The 19,614-nt window shown below is 35.3% G+C and overlaps 1 protein-coding gene across 6 annotated transcripts in view; it reads left to right on the forward strand.

Annotated features, from left to right (window-relative positions):
* The window catches only part of SNX14 (sorting nexin 14), a 101,146-nt gene that overhangs the window by 62,961 nt on the left and 18,571 nt on the right, over nt 1-19,614 (forward strand). For all 6 annotated transcript variants that reach the window (XM_059177153.1, XM_059177150.1, XM_059177154.1 and 3 more), the window contains 9 exons: nt 1,487-1,688; nt 5,679-5,762; nt 8,273-8,373; nt 10,398-10,509; nt 13,425-13,465; nt 13,610-13,729; nt 16,304-16,427; nt 16,707-16,871; nt 17,010-17,105. In XM_059177153.1, coding sequence (XP_059033136.1) covers nt 1,487-1,688; nt 5,679-5,762; nt 8,273-8,373; nt 10,398-10,509; nt 13,425-13,465; nt 13,610-13,729; nt 16,304-16,427; nt 16,707-16,871; nt 17,010-17,105 — 1,045 coding nt within the window. The remainder of the gene's footprint in view (nt 1-1,486; nt 1,689-5,678; nt 5,763-8,272; nt 8,374-10,397; nt 10,510-13,424; nt 13,466-13,609; nt 13,730-16,303; nt 16,428-16,706; nt 16,872-17,009; nt 17,106-19,614) is intronic.

The following is a 19,614-nucleotide window of genomic DNA, read 5'->3' on the forward strand; positions in this document are numbered from 1 at the left end:
AAAATTTCTTTTTAAAAAGAATTATTCAAATAATATTTTAAAATACTTCTTTAAAGCATATATATTATTAAAATTTTAGAAACCAAGAGATAAAAAAAGAATTCTATGGAGGTGGGTCCCTTTCAGGTCATTTTTCATTTTTCATATTACTTAGCTGCAGTGAATATATTTATACTTGTGCCTTTTCCACAATTTAAAAAAAATTTACTTAGAATAAATAATTTTATTAGATTACATTTCCAGAAATGGAATTATAGCTCTTCCTTAGCTTACAGTGGTGATTCATTCTGATAAATCTGTTGTAAGTTGAAAATGCATTTATTTATTTTTTTTAATTTTACTATTTTTTAAAAAAATTATTTATTTGACAGACAGAGATCACAAATAGGCAGAGAGGCAGGCAGAGAGAGAGAGGAAAAGAAGCAGGCTTCCCGCTGAGCAGAGAGCCCGATGTGGGGCTCGATCCCAGGATCCTGGGATCATGACCTGAGCCGAAGGCAGAGGCTTTAACCCACTGAGCCACCCAGGCGCCCCAATTTTTTTTAAAAATTTTAAAAGGTTTTATTTATTTGAGAGAGAGAAAAAGAGAGCATGTGCACAAGTGGTGGGTGGAGGTAGAGGGAAAAGCAGACTCTGCTGAGCAGAGAGCCTGACGCAATGCTGAAAATGGCATTTAATACAACTAGCCTACTGGACATCATAGCTTAGCCTAGCCTACCTTAAACAAGCTCAAAACACTTCTATTAGCCTACAGTTGGGCAAAATCATCTAACACAAGGCCTATTTTATAATAAAGTGTTGACTATCTCATGTAACTTACTGAATACTATACTGAAAGTGAGAAAGAATGGCTATTTGGGTACAGGATGACTGTCGGTGTAATTGGTTGTTTACCTTTGTGATTGAGTGGCTGAGAGCTGTAGCTTGCTGCCACCGCCCAGTATCACAAGAGATTATCACACAACACACTGTTAGCCTAGGAAAAAATAAAAATTCAAACTTCGAAGTATAGTTTTTACTCAATGCATATCGCTTTGGCATTACAGTAAAATTGAAAAATCATAAGTTGAATTGTCATAAGTTGGTGACCATTTGTACTTAGTTAAAATTGTTCTGTGACTCTCGATACATATCAGAGTGAAAAATATCAGTCCATTAATTTTTACTTCTTATTACCATAGTTAAATGTTTTTCTGTATTTGTATATTTTCAATATCTTTAATCTCTGAAGTGCCTATTTTCTCTTTTCTATGGAATTTTCATATGTAGGTGATGTAATAAAACCTGGAGTTGATGCTAGTAATTTGTTGTTTTTAATTTTTAATTTTTATATTTTTAGTAGAAAATTTGGTATCACCTAATTTCAAAAGTTTTGTATTTGAAAATTACGGAATTTATATGGATATACTCTTTATAATTGTATCTTGTGTGCTGTAGGTCTAAAGGACCTGGGTATACTACATTTTTCATGATGATTTTTTTCCAGATTGAAGAAGGTATTGTTGTAATGGAAGATGATTCTCCAGTGGAAGCTGTGAGCACACCTAATACTCCCCGAAACCTTGCTGCATGGAAAATTAGCATTCCATATGTAGACTTTTTTGAAGATCCTTCCTCTGAAAGGAAAGAGAAAAAAGAGAGAATACCTGTGTTTTGTATTGATGTCGAAAGAAATGATAGAAGAGCAGGTAGGAAGCTTTATGAATACCTTTTTTTAAATTAACATATAATGTATTATTTGCTCCAGGGGTCTAGGTCTGTGAATCATTAGGCTTACACATTTCACAGCACTCACCATAGCACATACCCTCCCCAGTGTCCATCACCCAGCCACCTTATCCCCGCCCTACACCCTCCAGTAACCCTTAGTTTGTTTCCTGAGACTAAGGGTTTCTAATGGTTTGTCTTCCTCCCAATCCCATCTTGTTTCATTTTCCCCTCCCTAAACCCCAACAACCCTGCATTCTGCCTCTCAAATTCCTCATACCAGAGAGATCATATGATAATTGTCTTTCTCTGATTGACTTATTTCACTTAGTGTAATACCATGTAGTTCCACCCACATCATTCCAAATGGCAAGATTTTGTTTTTTGATGGCTGCATAGTATTCCATTACACACACACACACACACACACACACACACACCCCTACCCCACATATTCTTTATCCATTCATCTGTTGATGGACATCTAGGTTTTTCCCCATAGTTTGGCTATTGTGGATATTGCTACTGTAGATGTTAGGGTTGCAGGTGCCCCTTCAGATCACTACATTTGTATCTTTGTGGTAAATCCCTAGTTTGCTTGGTCATAGGGTAGCTTTATTTTCAACTTTATGAGGAACTTCCATACTGTTTTCCAGAGTGGCTACACCAGATTGCCTTCCCACCAGCAGTGTAAGAGGGTTCCCCTTTCTCTGCACCTGTCATTTCCTGACTGGTTAATTTTAGCCATTCTGATTGGTGATAGTTTTGATTTGTATTTCCCTGATGCAGAGGGATGTTGAGCACTTTTTCATGTGTCTTTTGGCCATTTGCATGTCTTCATTGGAGAAATGTCTGTTCTTATCTTCTGCCCATTTCTTATTGGGTTATTGGATTTTGGGTGTTGAGTTTGATAAGTTCTTTATATATTTTAGATACTAGCCCTTTATCTGATATGTCATTTACAAATATCTTCTCCCATTCTGTCAGTTGTCTTTTGGTTCTGTTGATTATTTCCTTTCCTGTACAAAAGCTTTTGATCTTGATGAAGTCCCAATAGTTCACTTTTGCCCTTACTTCCCTTCCCTTTGGCCATGTCTCTTAAAAGATGTCAATTACTCTGTATTGACATGATAAAGATTTAGGAATGATAAAGATTTTTCCATTTCTAACTTTTAAGTGTGGCTGCACTTCCAAAAGCTAAGTGTCTGAACAGAAAGTTCAGTGAAGGCTTAGGATTGTCTAGGTTATCTCTAGTACCATTTAGCTAGTTAATTTGTTCAAACAATACATACTGAGTAGATGCGTTTGAGACATGTTGACAATGCAACAAGGCATTTTGTGTAATGTTCTTTTAATGGTTTTGCTGCCATCATCATTAGCCATTACACTTAATTGACGAGGAGTAACGCGTATAGTAGTGTATCAGGTATTATACCAATTTCATTAAGACAACATTTCTCCTCTGTTGTGGGCTAATTAGAATTTATAAAAATATGATAAAACACAGTGTGATCATTTTTCCTCATATTTTGCTATCTTTTTTCTTTTAGTTGTTTAGGTGTGAACTAAGAGAGAAGGGGGTAAATAGTGTCCTTTACAAGATAACTGTCACCATCCTGGGTTTTGTCTAAGAAGTGAGGGCATTCAGTGTAAGCAAAAGCAAATCAAAGTTGTCCACATGTTGGGAATGTTGGAAAAATGAAGTTGAGCTTAGGAGGAGGGAATTGTCTTGTAAAAGAAGGAAAAAAGTGGCAGTGTTAGGGAATGGTTTTGAGAGATGAGTGACTAAGTATTAACATGAAGGTCAGTGCTAATAATTCCCCCCTTTTTTAAAAAAAAAAAATAGGTTTTGAAAATTTTTCTTAGAAGCTAATCCTATTTCAGGAAATAAAACATAGGATTAGGAAAGGAAGAATGCTCGAAGTAGCTATCTATGATTTTTCCTGTTATAACTAGGTACCAGACAGGGTCTTGCGCTGTTTAGCCAAGAGTCAGTGCCACTTGATTTTGCTTTTGTTGCCATTCAGTCTTACCTGTTGCTTTACTAGCTGTGTTCTAATAAGCATAGCAAACCATTGTTGATACTATAGTCTGATTTCAGTTTCAAACATAGTTTTTTGTTTGTATCTTTGCTGTTTCATGATTGGCATGGTAAGTGTCAGAAAGAATTGAAAAGAAATACTGTAGTTTCTGGGTTCAGCTACTTCTGTGCCTAGTATTTGAAGTCTGGCTTTTCCCACACTGTTCTCGTTTCTCAGGAAATTATTTTAAACTTGACTTCAGATATAAGTAAATTTATGTGAGCATGTAACACATCCTTTTCAAAGGTTTATATATGATATACTTTTAAATATACTTTGTTTTTGTCTATTGGAAAGGCATTATTAATTTTTGTGCTTTATTTTTAGAAGTTTTCCTTAAAAATTTAACCATAAAATTTAAACCAAAAGGATCTTAAAACTAAGGATTATTTTTCTCAACAGTGCTGCAGACTTTGACTATCAATGTAATGTGCTTTTAGGAAGTTATGGCCCATGAGGGAAAAATAGTGCATCATTTAAATACTGTGCTGACTTTATAATGTAGCAAAATAACAATTTTAGGATTTTAAAAAACAAAACTAATAAATATGATGTAGATCTTTTTTTTTTTTTTTTTTTAATGATTTTATTTATTTATTTGACAGAGAGAAATTACAAGTACATTGAGAGGCAGGCAGAGAGAGAGAGAAGGAAGCAGGCTCCTTGCTGAGCAGAGAGCCCGATGCGGGACTCGATCCCAGGACCCTGAGATCATGACCTGAGCCGAAGGCAGCGGCCCAACCCACTGAGCCACCCAGGCGCCCCTATGATGTAGATCTTTTAAGACCAGTGTTGAAGAAGAAGAATTCAGTTTCCTTTTAGATTGTGACTATATCATGTTTTTTTCCTTTTTAAAGTTTTTATTTATTTATTTGAGGGAGAGAGAGACTGAGCAGACTGAGCATGAACAGGAGAAGAGGCAGGGGAGAGAGAAAGGGAGAGGCAGGCTCCTTCCTGAGCAAGGAGCCTCGTGTGGGGCTCTATCCCAGGGCATCATGACCTGAGTTGAAGGCAGATGCCGCCCAGGGGCCCCATCATGTTTTTTTCTAAATACAGTCTTTGTTTTTGGGTTATTGTGATTTTGGTTGATTTTATACATTGCATTTCCAAATCTGTGCTAGAATGACATTAGATGCTAATAATAGCAGTTAACATTTTTGAGGTGCTTACTCTCTGCCATTCAGTCTACAGAAGTGATTTAGTTCATTATTTTATGTAATGGGTACAATTATTTTTATTTTTATTCTAAGCAACCGAAGGCACAATGAGGTTAACTTATTTGTTCAAGTTCACTTAGTAAACGGGGGAACTGGGGTTGAAATAGGTGGTCTGACCCAACTCATTCTGTAAACCGTTACTTTGTACTATTCAGTTTGGTAGGCACTAGCCACATGAAAATTAAATTATATTAAAATTTTTGTTCCTTACACTAGCCACATTTCAAATGATCAGTAACTACATGTGGTTAATAGTTACTGTATTAATGCAGATAATATAAACCATTTTCAGAATTGCAGAAAGTTCTATTGGATAGTGCTGTTCTGTACTTTTTTAGATCTGGACAAATTGGTAAAGATTTGAGAGACCCAAAATTGATTATAAGGTTTTTTGAAATACATTATTTATTTCTGTGACATTTTAAAAATTAATAATAATTGCATTATTTTTTGAAATTTGTCAGCTCTGTGATTCTGTTGTAGAAAACTCTTTGTTACTGAGATAACTTCATAAATAGGTAAAAATGATCAATTTCTTAAGAAATTTAAAGTTAAAATATGGGATAAAATATATTAATGTGATGTTAAGAAATAATAAATTGAGACTGGCATAATTTTTAATAGTAGTTTATAAAATTATTTATTACTTACTGTATATTCATTCATTTTACAGTTGGGCATGAGCCTGAACATTGGTCTGTCTATAGAAGATACCTAGAATTCTATGTACTTGAATCAAAACTAACAGAATTTCATGGTATGTTGTTTTTGTATAAAGTGTTATATTGTAGCATTAGCTTTCTTGAACAAACTGTTGAACTAGATTACGTTTTTTTTATTTTAAGTAATTATATCAAGAAAATGTAACAGTGACACTTGTGTACACTGCTATTCATAATAGGAATGTACTGTTTTTAACTTATTTTTGGCTTATTTTTTAAAAGTTTTTACAATGCATATTTATTGCTTTTTATTTTTTATTTATTTTTATTAAAAAAAATTTTTTTTAAGATTTCATTTATTTACTTGACAGAGATCACAAGTAGGCAGAGAGGCAGGCAGAGAGAGAGGAGGAAGCAGGCCCCTTGCAGAGCAGAGAGCCAGGTGGGGCTCCATCCCAGGACCCTGGGATCATGACCTGAACTGAAGGCAGAGGCTTTAACCCACTGAACCACCCAGGCGCCCCCATTTATTGCTTTTTCAATAATATTAAAATTTAAAAGATAGCTATTCTTTAAATGTATTTTAGAAAAGGTTTTCTTTCCAATTGAATTTTTGTTTATCTCAATGTGACAGAGAATTTAAACCAGGAATTTCAGAGTTGCTCTGTTCTTTCACCATTTTTCTTGATAAACATGTTTGCTTTGCATCAGTGCAAATGTTTTGATTTAGCTCTTAGAGTTGGAAATAAAACTTGTAGAGTAATATTTCTTTTAAAGATAGATCAGTCAGAAAAGGGGAACACTGTTCCTTTTAGTTCTTCCCCTCACCTTTTAGTCTCTCTTACCCATTAATTTTAGTTAATGTCAGGGATGTAGTTATGAAGTATTTACAGTCATTTTGTACATTTTGTGTATATTTCTGTATTCATTTATTTATGAGATAGAGTGCAAGTGAGCACATTAGGTGGAGTGGGGAAGGGGCAGAGGGAGAGTGGGGGAGAAAAAGAGAATTTTAAGCAGGCTCCATGCCCAGTGTAGAGCCCTATGTGGGGCTCGATCTCACCATCCTGAGATAATGACCTGAGCCAAAGTCAAGACAAAGTCAGACATTAAGCTGACTAAGCCACCCAGGTACCCATGAATCTTTATTTTAGAGAAGCTTTATGGAGTGTCCCTGATTCAAATTTAGGTTGGTTCTGAATTGAGAAGGACAGGACAGGACCTTTTTTACCCTTCTTTACTAAAAGCAAAACCCATGATGAAGAGATTATTATAGGATGATAAAAAAATACAAGGTCGCATTCCAAACTCTTTGCTTAGATTTTGAATTCGTACTTGTCTTTAAATGGTTTTCTCTTTAGGGCACCTGAGTGGCTCATTTGGTTATCTGCCTTTGGCTCGGGTCATGATCCCAGGGTCCTGGGATGAGGACCTGGCTCCTTGTCAGTGGGAAGCCTGCTTCTCCCTCTGCCTGATGCTTGTGCGCTCTCTTCCTGCTGGTGTGCTCTCACACACATAAATAAAATCTTTAAAAAAAAAATGGTTTTCTCTTGGTCTCTGCCAATCTTAATCAGTACCATCCTTATCTCCTATCTCTGAGAACTTTTCCCTTGGATTGAGAGAAGACCTATAATCAGACTTTAAACCCCTAGATGAACCGAAGTTGGATTCCCAATAATATTTTCCTTTTTGGTATTTAAATTTCTGAAGTCATCCCTGTTTGAGAAAGCATGTCCATGGTTTGTTTGTTTTTTGTTGTTGTTGTTTTAAGATTTTTTTTTTAAAATTTGACAGAGAGAGAGAGACAGAGGGAGTGGGGGGAGGGGCAGAGGGAGAGAATGAATCTGAAGCAGGCTCCGTGCCCAGTGTGGAGACTGATGTTGAGCTCAATCTCATCACCCCGAGATCAGGACCTGAGCCAAAACCAAGAGTTGGATGCTAAACCGACTGAGCCACAAGGCACCCCATGTCCATGATTTTTAAACTTTGTTTTTAATCCTGTGTTTAATCTTGTGTAGTATTAGCAGCATGCTACCTTTTTTTCCCCCATGAGAATAGGTATTTTTCTTTGTAAGATTTTGTCTCATTGAATCCCATCGTCTTCAAAATAATCTCATGATATTTTTTTGAGGCTTTTTTACTAATAGTATAGAATGCGTAAATAAATCTGTGTCAACAGAGTTGGTGATCAGTTTGGTTATTAGTAGACTCAGGTTCTTGGGTCTAGACTTCTGACTTGAAGCTTATGGATTTTGTGAAGAATAATTAATTATGTAATTTACATTTTAAAAAAGATTTTATTTATTTACCTGCCAGAGCGTGAGCAGGGGGAGCAGCAGAAGGAGAGGGAGAAGCAGACTCCCCACTTAGCGGGGAGCCCAATGCGGGGCTTGATCCCAGGACCCTGAAATCATGACCTGAGCCAAAGGCAGGTGCTTTACTGACTGAGCCACTCAGTTGCTCCTTGTCCAGGTTATTTAAAGGATAATGCCTCATCTCTATAAGAGGGAGCATTATGAATCTGAATTTGCTGTAGTAAATTATAAATCATGTTTTTAAAATAGTAGTAGAACGTAGTAATAACTTTCATATATATTGATTTCAGGCACATTTCCTGATGCCCAGCTTCCTTCCAAAAGGATCATCGGCCCCAAAAATTATGAGTTCTTAAAGTCAAAGAGAGAAGAGTTTCAGGAATATTTACAGGTACAATATCAACTCAGTTTAAAACGTTACTAATCATACAATTGTCTAATTTGTCTTTTTATCTTTTATGTATATATATTTTGTTTTACAGATACCTGTCAGTGTGGGTTTCTAAAATTCTTTTAAGATAGTTTTTTCCATGTGAAAATGAATTATTGTGAAAAGTACTTTTTAGGGGTTCCTGGATGGCTTAGTTGGTTAAGCATCCAACTCTTGATTTCAGCTCTGGTCATGATCTAAGTAAGGGTCATGAGATCGAGTCCTATGTCGGGCTCCACAGAAGCTTGTTTAAGATTCTCTCTCTTTCCCTCTACACCCCCTGCTTCTGCTTGTGCACTCTCTTTCTCTCAAAAAAAGAGTATACTTTTTGAAAAAATTGATGACCAATGAAATACCAGATATTTCTTAGAAGAAGAAAAATTATATGTTGGGTTTAGTTTAAAACTTTCGGTGCGAGAAGATAAAGAAAAAAAACTTGTATAAGAGGAAATGCATTCTAAGTATACTGGGTAGTTTTTTGTTGTTGTTCTTATCTTTTAAAAAAAATTTAGTATTTTTTTAAGTTATCTCTACCCAAAACGTGGGGTTTGAACTTAAAACCCCAAGATGAAGAGTCACATACTCTACTGACTAAACCAGCTAGGTGTCCCTTTTGTCTTGTTTTCTGTTTGATTTTGTGTTTAGCACTTCTGAACTTGTGAATCTTCCCTCCCATTTTATTCCTCAGTTTTTTTTCTTTTGCAATTTGTAGATGTTTTTCTGGTTTCTTGGGATCTCCTGGTTCTCTACCAGTCACCGCTTGGAATTGAATTTTTTTTTCGGTGTGTGCACAGTGTTATGTAAACAATGTAATTGGTATGTTATTTCCATTGTTAGTACAGTCAGCCAAAATCAAGAGTGGGACGCTTAACTAAAATTGATTTAGACTTCTTTAAAATTAATGACCATCTTTCTTTATTTAATGAAGTGCATAAGACCAAAAAGTGGTTACTTTTTGTTGTTAAAAAAAAAATCTCTTTTTATTTGGGTACAGAATTTTGTAGATTTTATTAAGTGTTAATTTAGCCAAATTTGGATGCCTTCTTGCCCAAAATAATTACTTTTTAAATTAAAAATAATCATGAGTCTAAAGGGATATTTATATTTTATATCTTGTATTTGAATGTTTGCATGCTTCAACCCAGAAAATATTTGTTACATAATTTTTTGGTATAACTACTGCAAGGATATTTGAACATTGTATATAGTAGAGTTAACCTTTGCCTTTGTTTGTACCATTAACCCATTATTTGAAAGAGCTAAATCTTTCTAAGGACTAGAGTACCACCTTCTAGAAGAGTATTTTCTGGTGATACAGGAGCTTAAGGTTGCAGTTACTGGTATTTCATTTATACAAATTTCTGCCCATAAAGTTTTCTAACTGTTTCAAGTTACAAAACAATATTAGGCAAGACTGAGTTAATTTTGGCTTTAAAAAGTCAGTTTATCTTGTAAGAAAATAGTGTTGCAAGAAGAACAGACAACAGATTTTCCAAATTATTTCACATTTTACGCATTTAGTTTCCTGCAAAACCCTTTGTGTCAACTTCTTTTAATTATCAAGAAAGTTATATGATATTGTAGTATTTATTTTATAGTTGAGAAACAGAAACAATGTTAGCTAGTGTTTCATCTTCCTTCCTGTGTATCAGGTACTATGCTAAATGCTTTATATTACAACCTTGTAAAGTAAGTAGCATTTTCATCTCACATGTAAGGAAACTCTTAAGTAATTTAGGAACTTAGTTTCTAGGGACACTTCACTGGTAAGTGGAAGAACTGGAATTCAAACCTTTTCGTGTCTGACTGTAGAGCTGAGGTCTTAGCTGCTGTGCAATACTATTCTTTCTACAAATGTAGCTTTGTTATTTGAATATAAAATAGCTTTTGAGGATTAAATTTTTTTTTGTTCTTATCATTGTAATATAGCTTTGATGATCCTTTTGAGATTTCCTCCCCCCCTTTTTTTCTTTTTTTCATTCAAGAAACTTCTACAACACCCAGAACTGAGTAATAGTCAACTTCTGGCAGATTTTCTCTCTCCCAATGGTGGGGAAACACAGTTTCTTGATAAGATACTACCAGATGTTAATCTTGGTAAGTCAGTTTAAAGAATCGTGTATATGAGGATAAACTGAAAATAATCAGCATTTCAGATTAATGTAGAGGAATAGCTTTATATAGTAAGCCACTTTATATAGTGTAGCCAAATTCTAACACACTTTTTATATACTGTTAGTAGGAATATAAATTGGGAACTATGTGGAAAAATAGTTTGGTATGAAACTGAATGACTTAGCAGTCCCTCTCTGAAATACATTCTGTAGAGACTCTTTTATTCATATTGAAGAATGTTCATAGCATCATTGTTTTATAGCCAAACCTAGAAAAATGTTCATTACCAGTAGATCAGCAGATAAATTGTGATAGATTCATAAAATGAATACCTATAGCATGTAGCTATTTGCAACAAGATTGATAATCTTAAAAGCATGATGTTGAATGAAAGAAGCAAGACACAGAAGAATATATATAGCATGATTTCTTTTTTTTTTTTTTAAAGATTTATTTATTTATTTGACAGAGATCACAAGTAGGCAGAGAGGCAGGAAGAGAGAGAGGAGGAAGCAGGCTCCCTGCCGAGCAGAGAGCCCGATGTGGGACTCGATCCCAGGACCCTGAGATCATGACCTGAGCTGAAGGCAGCGGCTTAACCCACTGAGCCAGCCAGGCGCCCAAGCATGATTTCTTTTATATAAAGTTCAGTATAGACCACAGTAATAAGGAAAGCAGGAAAAGTTTGAATAAAATTGTTAAAGATAATAATAGAAGTAAAACAGTATTTCTAAGTATATTTTATATAATACAGTCTTAAGTACTTATAGAACTAAACAAATGAATTAAATATTACAATTGGGCCTTTGGCTTTCATTTGTATCTCTTTAAATTAATACATTTAATTGAGCCAGAATAGTTGGTGTTTGTGCATGGAGGTTTTCTTATCAGGGGAAAATGCGAGGACATTTTATATTTGGTTATGTATGGTATTTAGGAGACAGAATTGGGTAGACATGGTTGGTTGCTGACTAGGTTTGACTGAAGGAGAAGAAATGATCAAAGATGACCCAGGTTTCTATTTAAACAATTGAAGGGATGCTGTTACTTGCTGAGATAAGGAAGAAATTGAGAGCAGTTCTGAACTTGTTGAATTTACAGAATCCAGTTAAAGAAGATTTGTAAGGCAGGGAGGCCAGGAGATAGGCAAGGAGTAGAGATTTGAGTGTTATTTGAAATCAGATTGAGCAAATAAAATTGGCTCAAGGAAGAGCATGTAGAAGAGACAGAAAAGAACAGGATGAAGAAGCTCTGTAGTTTAAGGAACTTGGGAAATTCTTTTTTTTTTTTTTTTTTTAAATTTATTTATTTGAGAGGGAAAGAGTGAGCAGAGGGATGGGGAGAGAAAGAATCTTCAAGTGGACTTCCTGCTGAGTGGGGAGCTTGACAGAGGGGTCGATCCCAGGACCCTATGGTATGACCTGAGCCAAAATCAAGAGTCAGATGCTTAACCGACTGAGTACCCTGGTACCCCAGGTTCTTGGGGAATTCTAAGGAAGCAGGTATAGTTTATGGGGGTAGCAAAGGAAAAATAGTATGATGGGAGAGATTGGGTGGTTTTCATGTCGTAAAACAATCTCCCATTTTAATTTGTTATTATGCCTCCTGCTATTGCTGAAAGTCTACTTTTTCTCAGTTGAACTGCAAGAAATTTTAAGTTACATTTATCAATTTTGACTAATTTTTACAGGCATTTCTAATGTTTGAGAAAAATCTCAAGATGTTTGATATTTTAAAATAAGGGAACCTAGAGATAAGATCAAGAAGAAATTTTGGCAGGGCACCTGGGTGGCTTAGAGCTACTTACATAGTCAGTGTGGGTTTGTTTGTTTGTTTTCTTAATTTTAGAGAGAGAGAAAGAGTGCGAGTGGAGGGGAGGGGCAGAGGGCGAGGGAGAGAGAGCATCTCTTAGGTGGGCTGCATGCTGAATGTGGAGCCTGACATGGGGCTTGATCTCATGACCCTGAGATCATGACCTAAGCCAAAATTGGAGTTGGACACTTGACCAACTGAGCAACCCACGTGCCCCTAAATAGCCAATGTGAATGTTGTAGCAGTTCTTAAAACTTTTTTGACTACCTTTGCATGCTTTTAGGTATCTTTATATATTCATTATTGTTTAAAATCTTTTGAAAACTTTTTTTTAAAAAGATTTTATTTATTTATTTGACAGAGAGAGAGATCACAGTAGACAGAGAAGCAGGCAGAGAGAGAGAGAGAGAAGCAGGTTCCCTGCTGAGCAGAGAGCCCGATGCGGGACTCCATCCCAGGACCCTGAGATCATGACCTGAGCCGAAAGCAGCAGCTTAACCCACTGAGCCACCCAGGCGCCCCTGAAAACATTGCTTATGGAAAATTTCAAGTATACACAGAAGTGGAGAATTTTATATAATAATTTCTCATTCTGTTTCAGCTGTTCCAATACTTGGCTTGTTTAGTCCCTTCTGCCCCCCACCCCAATCCCACTGTATTATTTTAAGTAAATCCTAAATGTTATATCTATAAATAGTTAAAAATACCATATTTATTGTAAATTTCTATTGAATGTGAAATGGTAAATTATTAATTTTTTACTTTTTACTTGGCTGTTTAGTATTTAAAATTACCTAGTGAAGGGGCACCTGGGTGGCTCATTTTGTTAACAATCTGCCTTTGGCTCAGATATGATCCCAGGGCCCTGGGATTGAGCACCACATTGGGGGGGGGGGGTTGCTCAGCAGGGAGTCTTCTTCACCCTCTCTCCCTGCTGCTCCCCTTGATTATACTTTATGTCTCTGTCAAGAAAATGAATAAAGTCTTAAAAAAAAAAAATCACCTAGTGAAGTTGAAGTATACATGTAAGTAATTCTGAGATACATTATACCTTCATAAAATTAATATTTTATTTTTAATTGCAGGAAAAATTATAAAGTCTGTTCCTGGAAAACTAATGAAAGAGGTGAATAACTGATTTATGTATATTCTGTAACATGATAGTTATAAGCACATCTAAATATCAGTGAACTTTTAATGGGTTATACGATTATTAAAAATTATAATCTTGATTTTTAATTTTCATATCATGATTTCTGTATCACAACAGAAAGGTCAGCATTTGGAACCTTTTATCATGAATTTTATTAATTCTTGTGAATCTCCAAAGCCTAAACCGAGTAAACCGGAACTGACTATTCTCAGCCCTACTTCAGAAAACAACAAGAAGGTAGTGTGTCTTGACTTAGAGTCATGAAGTTTGAAGTTGTCCTACTTGAAACTTTTCCATTATAGGGAATGTTGGTGTTAATGAAATGAATGGGACTTATATCTTTTATGTGAAAATCAGTTGTGCAGTTAAAGAGGGTATTTTATGCAGTGTCTGCCTCTTTAACAGGTAAGTGTTTCTTTTGCTAATGGTATTTATAAACTTATGCCATTTCTGTATTGGGGGGATATTTTTAAGGTGGTTTTCTTAGGTTGTAAATCAACAACAGCCAATACTCAAATTAATTGATATAATGTATTTATATTGATTTGATGTTTATTTTATCTCATTTCAATGGCTTATGTAATATTTAATCCATTCATTAAGCAGGTATATTATTGTATGCCTATTGTTGAGTGCAAGGCACTAGAAAATGAAGATACATTTCCAGTTTGCAGCAAGCTCACTTTAGGGATTCCTGGGTGGCTCAGTCAGTTAAGTGTCTGCCTTTGGCTTAGGTCATGATCCCAGGGTCAAGTTGTACATTGGGCTCCTTGCTCAGTGGGGAGTCTCCTTCTCTCTCTGCCTGCTAGTCCCCCCTGCCTGTGCCTCTGGCGCGCACGCTCTCTCTCTCTCTCTCTGACAAATAAGTAAAATGAAATACAAAACAAAGGATGCTCACTTTAGTTCCAGAATAGTGCTTAGCATGGGGAGCTGTTGAGCTCAAAGGCTAGCCCTCCCCCTTCCTGCAAAGCCTCACCTTTTTGTTATTAGTATAAAAGATATTTTTCATGTTTTTCTACTTTATAACTTCCTTTTAGGTAAACAAATAGTTAATTTTTGTGTATTGATTTTTTAAAATTCAATAGCCTTGCTAGACTTGTATTAACTTTAGTAATACATCTATTAATTCTTTTAGATTTGCGCACTTACATGCAAATGCAAATGATGGTTTTGTTTTTCATGGCTATGAACTACTATACAAAGGGCATGATTTCAGTGTTTCACCGTTAAACTATATAGCAAAGCATAGCTTTTTTCATAGATATTCTTTATAAATAAGGGTAAGGAAGTTTACATTCCTGTTTGTGGGTGGCCTTGGCCTATAATTTTTCTCTCTTGTTCTATCCTTGTCACATTCTGGTATCAGTTATATTAACCTTTTTCTGTTTGCTGGTAAAGTTATAATTGGAATCAGTAGTTCTTTAAATAATTGTTAGAACTGGTTGTTAAAGTCACCTAAGCCTTGAGTTTTGTTTATAGGAAGGTTTTTTTAAAAGTCTATTTAATTTCTTTAATGAATGTAGTATTCTTCAGATTTGTTGCGTGAGTCAGTTTTTTGCCTCCAAAGATTTTATTTATTCACCTGAGAGAGAGACAGAGTGTGTGTATGTGTGTGTATGTGTGTATGGTGTGTGTGAGAGCTTGGGGAAGAACAGGGAGAGGCACAAGCAGACTCCTGAGCTGAGTGTGGAGCCTGATGCAGGGCTTGATCCCATGACCCCAAGATCACGACCTGAGCTGAAACCAAGAGTGAGGGCCAATCATCTGAGCCACCCAGGTGCTGCCCCAAAATGAGTCAGTTTTGATAAATTTTATATATATTTTTTTAAATGAGGGGGAGGGGCAGAAGGAGAGGCGGGGAGAGAGAGAGAATGAATATCTTAAGCAGGTTCTACACCCAGCTTGGAGCCTGATGCAGGGTTCCATCTTACAACCGTCAGATTGTGACCTGAGCCAAATCAAGAGTCAGACCCTTAACCAGCTGAGCCACCTAGACACCCCAATAGGTTATATTTTCAATACATTTTTTATTCTATCTTAATTTGAAATTTTTTTGGCCTAAAGTTGTTTTTTTCTGACATCTATAGCTATGTCCCCTTTGATTTTTTTAGTATTATTTCTGTCTTTTTCTTTTTTTTTTCTTTTGATCAGTCTTGCCAAAGATTTTGTCCTTTTCATCTTTTGACTTGTCGATCTTTTCTATCAAACTTTAGTTCCTTGATTTCTGCTATTTTATTATTCCAATAATACACTTTTTTGCATATCCTGGGAGTAAGTAGGGCTGAGGTTTAGTTGCATTTCATAATTTTCTACTATAAGTAATTTTCTACATCTTGTTTTCACACTGATTGGGCATTTCTGGACTGTGATTATTATTGTCCAAATAAATTTTGGTTAAAGCTAAGTATTCACATCTAAACACCCTTTAATTGTGGATTATAATTTGTTAAGTCATGTTAGTTTTAAAATTAGCTGTCATCAATATATTTACACATCTTTATGTGTTCATTTGCTCCTTTTGATGTTCAAAAAAAGAGTTTCTTCATGAATAATGAATTTCCTTTGTGTCTAAATTTCCTTGTGTCTAAAATTAATGCAGACTTTTATATATTATTTTGGGAGGAATATGTATTTTTTATTCAATTTGGGGCATGAACATGAAACTTTAGAGGCAGAGCTTAATCTGTCTGATAATTCTGTTTTGATTGGAAAAGTATAAGTGCCTGTGCTCTGTTTACATTAGCTTTAGTGATTGTTACCTTCAGGTGTAATAAACTATTTATCTCTTTATTATTTCAATTTTTACATTAGCTTTTCAGTGATCTGTTTAAGAATAATGCAAACCGTGCTGAGAATACAGAAAGAAAGCAAAACCAGAATTATTTTATGGAGATGATGACTGTAGAAGGAGTCTATGATTACCTGATGTATGTAGGTAGGTAAGATACATGTGGTTACTGCGAAGACCTATTTTTCATTTATGTATCGTTTCTTCTGTGATACAAATTAATAATGCTCTTCACTACTGTCCCATTGTAACTTCTTTTTAAATTGAAGATACTTCTTTTATAAGAATTTTATATAATTGGGTCTTGAACGTACTAAAGTTACTAACGTTTACAAATAAAATATTGACCGTTTATGGTTTTTTATACTGGAGAACGTTTAGAATATCTGTTTATCGTAACAAAATATTTCATATCATCCTCCTCAGGACGGGTGGTCTTCCAAGTTCCTGACTGGCTTCATCATCTCTTAATGGGAACTCGAATCCTGTTTAAAAACACCCTGGAAATGTACACTGACTACTATCTTCATTGTAAACTAGAACAACTGTTCCAGGAGCACCGTTTGGTCTCACTCATAACACTTCTCAGAGGTTTGTATTTTGTTATGTGTTTGTTTCATGTTTAATGTGCTTTTGTGTCTTGCTTTTCATTGGTTTCCTAGGATTTCTGTAATGAAGTAATTTGTAACAGGTAAAAATTCTAGTGAATATTTTTTTGTCTCTTTTTAGATGCTGTATTCTGTGAAAACACTGAACCTCGCTCTCTCCAAGATAAGCAAAAACGAGCAAAACAGACTTTTGAAGAAATGATGAATTACATTCCAGGTATAATATTTAAGTAGTTTAATATAGACAAGCATTTCTTTGAGATCACAATGTATAGCAATTTTCTTTTAAGATTCTATTTGGAGAGGACGCCTGGGTGGCTCAATTGGTTGGGCGACTGCCTTCGGCTCAGGTCATGATCCTGGAGTCCTGGGATCAAGTCCCGTATCCAGCGCTCTGCTTAGCAGGGAGGCTGCTTCCCCCTCTGATTCTCCTCCTCTCATGCTTGTGCTCTCTCTCTCTCAAATAAATAAAATCTTAAAAAGATTTTATTTGGAGAGAGAGAGCAAGCACATAAGTTAGGGGAGGGGCAGAGGAAGAGGGAGAGAGAGAATCTCAAACAAACTGCACCAAGTGTGGAGCCTGATGTGGGGCTCAATCTCAAAACTCCAGATCAGGATCTGAGCTGAAATCTAGAGTTAGATGCCTAACCAGCTGAACCATCCAGGCACCCCACAAGGTATAAATTGGATTATTGAAACTAATTTTTATTTTGAGTTACCATTTTAGAAATAGTTACAGAAACCAAGTAAAATTAACTTATTAGTTAATTAAATTTGGTTTTTATGATATATGAACTATGAACTAAGAAAGGCTTTTGCTAATACAGTAGCCAGATTCTTGTAGCAGCAACTTCAATCAGACTGATGTAAGTGATATGTTTGTGGGACAGTTGGAATCCTGCTACCCACTATGCTCTGAGAAGAACTACAATAGTGTTTATGAGTAAAAGATCAGAATTAATTAATTCGTTCTAAATTTACTGGTCCACATGTCAGGCACTGTGTGGAGAGCAAGGGCTATAAAAGTATACTTGAGTAGTTCCGTCTAGCAGGAAGACAGGTATACAGACAAAACATACATGTGATGGAGGCATGTTCAAGTCACACAGTATCTCAGAGGAAGAGAATGATCACTTCTGTAAAGGAGGTAGGCTTGAGCCATAAGATAAATGAATGGTAGTAACCTTTTATAGAGTGGGAAATAGAAGGAAAAAACATCAAAGGGTCAAAGCAGAGGATACTTAGTTTAGAATATTTTGAGTGTGAATTGCCTGTACATTATTCAGGAGGAACTGTCTAATAAAGGGTTAGATATCCATCCAGGTTTTGAAATAGAGAAACAAATGGTAAAAGATAGAGATAATGGGAGTTATGTGTAGTGGATAATCATGCCCAGAGAGAAAATACAGAGTAGGACTTGAAGAAGCCTTTGGACTGTGTGTTAGAGAATCCTCATCATTGAACAATTAGTCTCTGAATAGTCCTGCTGCTCTTTATGAAGACCGTTAAGTTAAATCCTTGATCTGAATATAAAAGTGAATAGAAGCTATTTTGGGCTAAGTCTTCTGTAGGTAAATGATGAAATAATTTCTTACCTGTTTTGTAACAGCAGCCCTTAGCATTCATGGCTTTAACAGTCTTAGTTTTGATATTAGAGACAACACAGAAGCCAGTGGATGTATTAATTTATTATTTTGCTGAAGCACAAATCTGAATCACATTTACTTAAAGACTCCTTTGGAAGGAGTAATTTAGTGAGTAAACTTAGCATGTTTTCCTTTTGTTCTCTACCCCTCGTTTCTTACTCAGGGACTCGTAAAGGATCTGAAAGGATCACTTATTTTTGTCCATTATGCTTCATGCATCTTAACTGGGAAATTCTATGTAGTATTGCTGAATTAGAGGATTCATAAAGATCCATATCAGGCTACATGTCATAAAAATATCAAGGATCTGCTATGCTTATTATAAATTTAATTTGGCCTTTGCTTCTTAGGGTTAGATTTATCTCCTAGAAGCAAACATAAGGTGAAAACTTTTTAAGAACATAATTAATAGTTTTATTATGTTGGGGGACAGGGGAAAGGACAAATATTTGAACACTTTCTTAAGAATAATTTTATTTTCCTCTTCTGGGGAAAACATTCAGAGATTTTTTTCAGTAAGTACTGACTCTTTGGTACGAGAAATGATACATGACAACTGTGCAATCAAATATGTATCAGAAATTTTTGGATCCTAAATTAGTGTTTAAACATTTCCCCAAAAGATCGTTCTGTAAGATGGTTAGTAATAATTACACAAAAAGTACAAAAGTAAATTCAAGAGGTCATAGCCATTGAGGAAAGTCAATGTTCAAAAATTAAACTTCTTTTCTAATATTAAGATATTCAAACATTATGAAAAGTATGTAGAGTAAAAAATAGAAGCCATTTCTCCCTAATCAGTTTGGTATTAATACTCACATTTTTCTGTGCATTTCTGTACATGTGTGTACAAATGTATACACAGACTTCTAGGATTTGGATTTATTTGTTTTACCTGAATGGGATAACATAATATGTATTATTTTCTAACTGTCTTTTATCACTTAATAGTATAAGTGGATTTCTTTATTGCAACATTCCTCAGAGCTTGTAGTATACTTTGTGCATTGTGAATCTACCAAAGGGCGAGTTTCTTAACTTGACTGTAGAAGCCTTTTTTCTAGGAGCCCCTCGCAGAAC

Source organism: Mustela lutreola, chromosome 6 (genome assembly GCF_030435805.1).
Source record: "Mustela lutreola isolate mMusLut2 chromosome 6, mMusLut2.pri, whole genome shotgun sequence".
NCBI lineage: Eukaryota > Metazoa > Chordata > Mammalia > Carnivora > Mustelidae > Mustela > Mustela lutreola.